This window comes from Charadrius vociferus, unplaced genomic scaffold (assembly GCF_000708025.1).
Source record: "Charadrius vociferus isolate BGI_N301 unplaced genomic scaffold, ASM70802v2 scaffold2701, whole genome shotgun sequence".
NCBI lineage: Eukaryota > Metazoa > Chordata > Aves > Charadriiformes > Charadriidae > Charadrius > Charadrius vociferus.
This window is the reverse complement of record NW_009646890.1, coordinates 6,089-7,376: the sequence shown is the minus strand read 5'-3', so window position 1 is coordinate 7,376 and position 1,288 is coordinate 6,089. Positions and strand designations below refer to the sequence as shown.

The 1,288-nt window shown below is 64.7% G+C and overlaps 1 protein-coding gene across 1 annotated transcript in view; it reads left to right on the top strand.

Moving 5' to 3' along the window:
* LOC104294793 (chromosome unknown open reading frame, human C7orf43) overlaps positions 1-1,288 on the top strand; it is a 5,627-nt gene that overhangs the window by 1,479 nt on the left and 2,860 nt on the right. The window contains exons 2-4 of the mRNA XM_009894445.1: positions 201-296; positions 740-872; positions 967-1,053. Of these exons, the coding sequence (XP_009892747.1) occupies positions 201-296; positions 740-872; positions 967-1,053 (316 nt within the window). The remainder of the gene's footprint in view (positions 1-200; positions 297-739; positions 873-966; positions 1,054-1,288) is intronic.

Here is a 1,288-nt window from a genome sequence, read left to right as displayed (position 1 = left end):
GGGGGGGGATATGGGGACAAGGGTGTGGGTGTGTGTGGGGGCACGGGAGGATTTGGGGGAGACGAGGGGATGGGGGAAGGAAGGGAGGAATGTGGGGACAGAGGCGGATGTGGGGACGAGGACATGGGGCACGGAAGGGCACAGGGGACGTGAAAGGGGGATGAGGGTCACCATGGCGCTGAGGCTCTCTGTGTCCCCAGATACCAGTGGAGGACCCTATCGTGTCCACGGATGAGGTCATCTTCCCCCTGACCATCTCACTCGACAAGCTGCCGCCTGGCACCGTCAAGGCCAAGGTGAGGCCGAGGAGGAGGGGACGGGAGGGGACCTTGGGGACAGCATGAGGACCTCAAGGATGGGAGGGGACCTCAGAGACAGCATAGGGATGTGGGGGACAGCATGGAGGGGATCTTGGGAATGATATGCAGCCACCAGGGGCGGGGTCTTGGGGACAGCGTGGGACCACAGAACTGGCACAGAGATCTACCCCTGGTGCCCCTTTCTGGGTCCATCTCGGGCAAGGTGGAATCTGGGGCCTTGGTCACAACGTGGGGACCTTCGGGACAGCATCGTGGCACGGGGTGGGGAGCAGGAGCCAGCTCTGCTCCCCCATCTCCGGGTCTACGAAAGCCACTTGGGGCAGGTGTGGGGGGACGGGAGGATCCATGAGGAAAGAGGGGGAGCTCGGGGCTGGACCAGGGCCAGCCGTGCGTGACCTGATGTCTCTTGCTGTCCCCAGATCGTGGTGACAGTGTGGAAAAGGGACACGGAGCCGCCTGAGCTGCAGGAGGGTGGTGGGTACCTGAGCCTGCTGCAGACCCGGGCGCCTGCACATGTCTTCCGCCAGGAGCAGGGGGCTTTCAAGGCGCAGGGTAGGAGTGTCTCCGCATCCCCTCTCCCTCCCCATGTCCCCATCGTGTCCTGTGTCCCCATGTCCTGTGTTCCCTGACCGCTGTGTCCCTGCAGTGAGCACCCTGCTGACGGTGCTGCCCCCGCCCGTGGTGCGATGCCGCCAGCTCACCGTGTCTGGGAAGTACCTCACTGTGCTCAAAGGTGAGTGGGACAGCACAGTGGCATGGCGACAGGGGTCTCGGAGGTGGCTGGGATGGGGACATGGGTCTCAGAGGTGACTGTCACGGGGACAGGGGTCCAAAGGGTGGCTGGGATGGGGGTCTCAGAGGTGACTGTCATGGAGACAGGCGTCCCCGGGTGGTGGGGACAGGCGTCCCAGGGTGGCTGGGACAGGGGTGGCATCTGTGGGGCAGCCGCGACAGAGCAGAGGACGTGG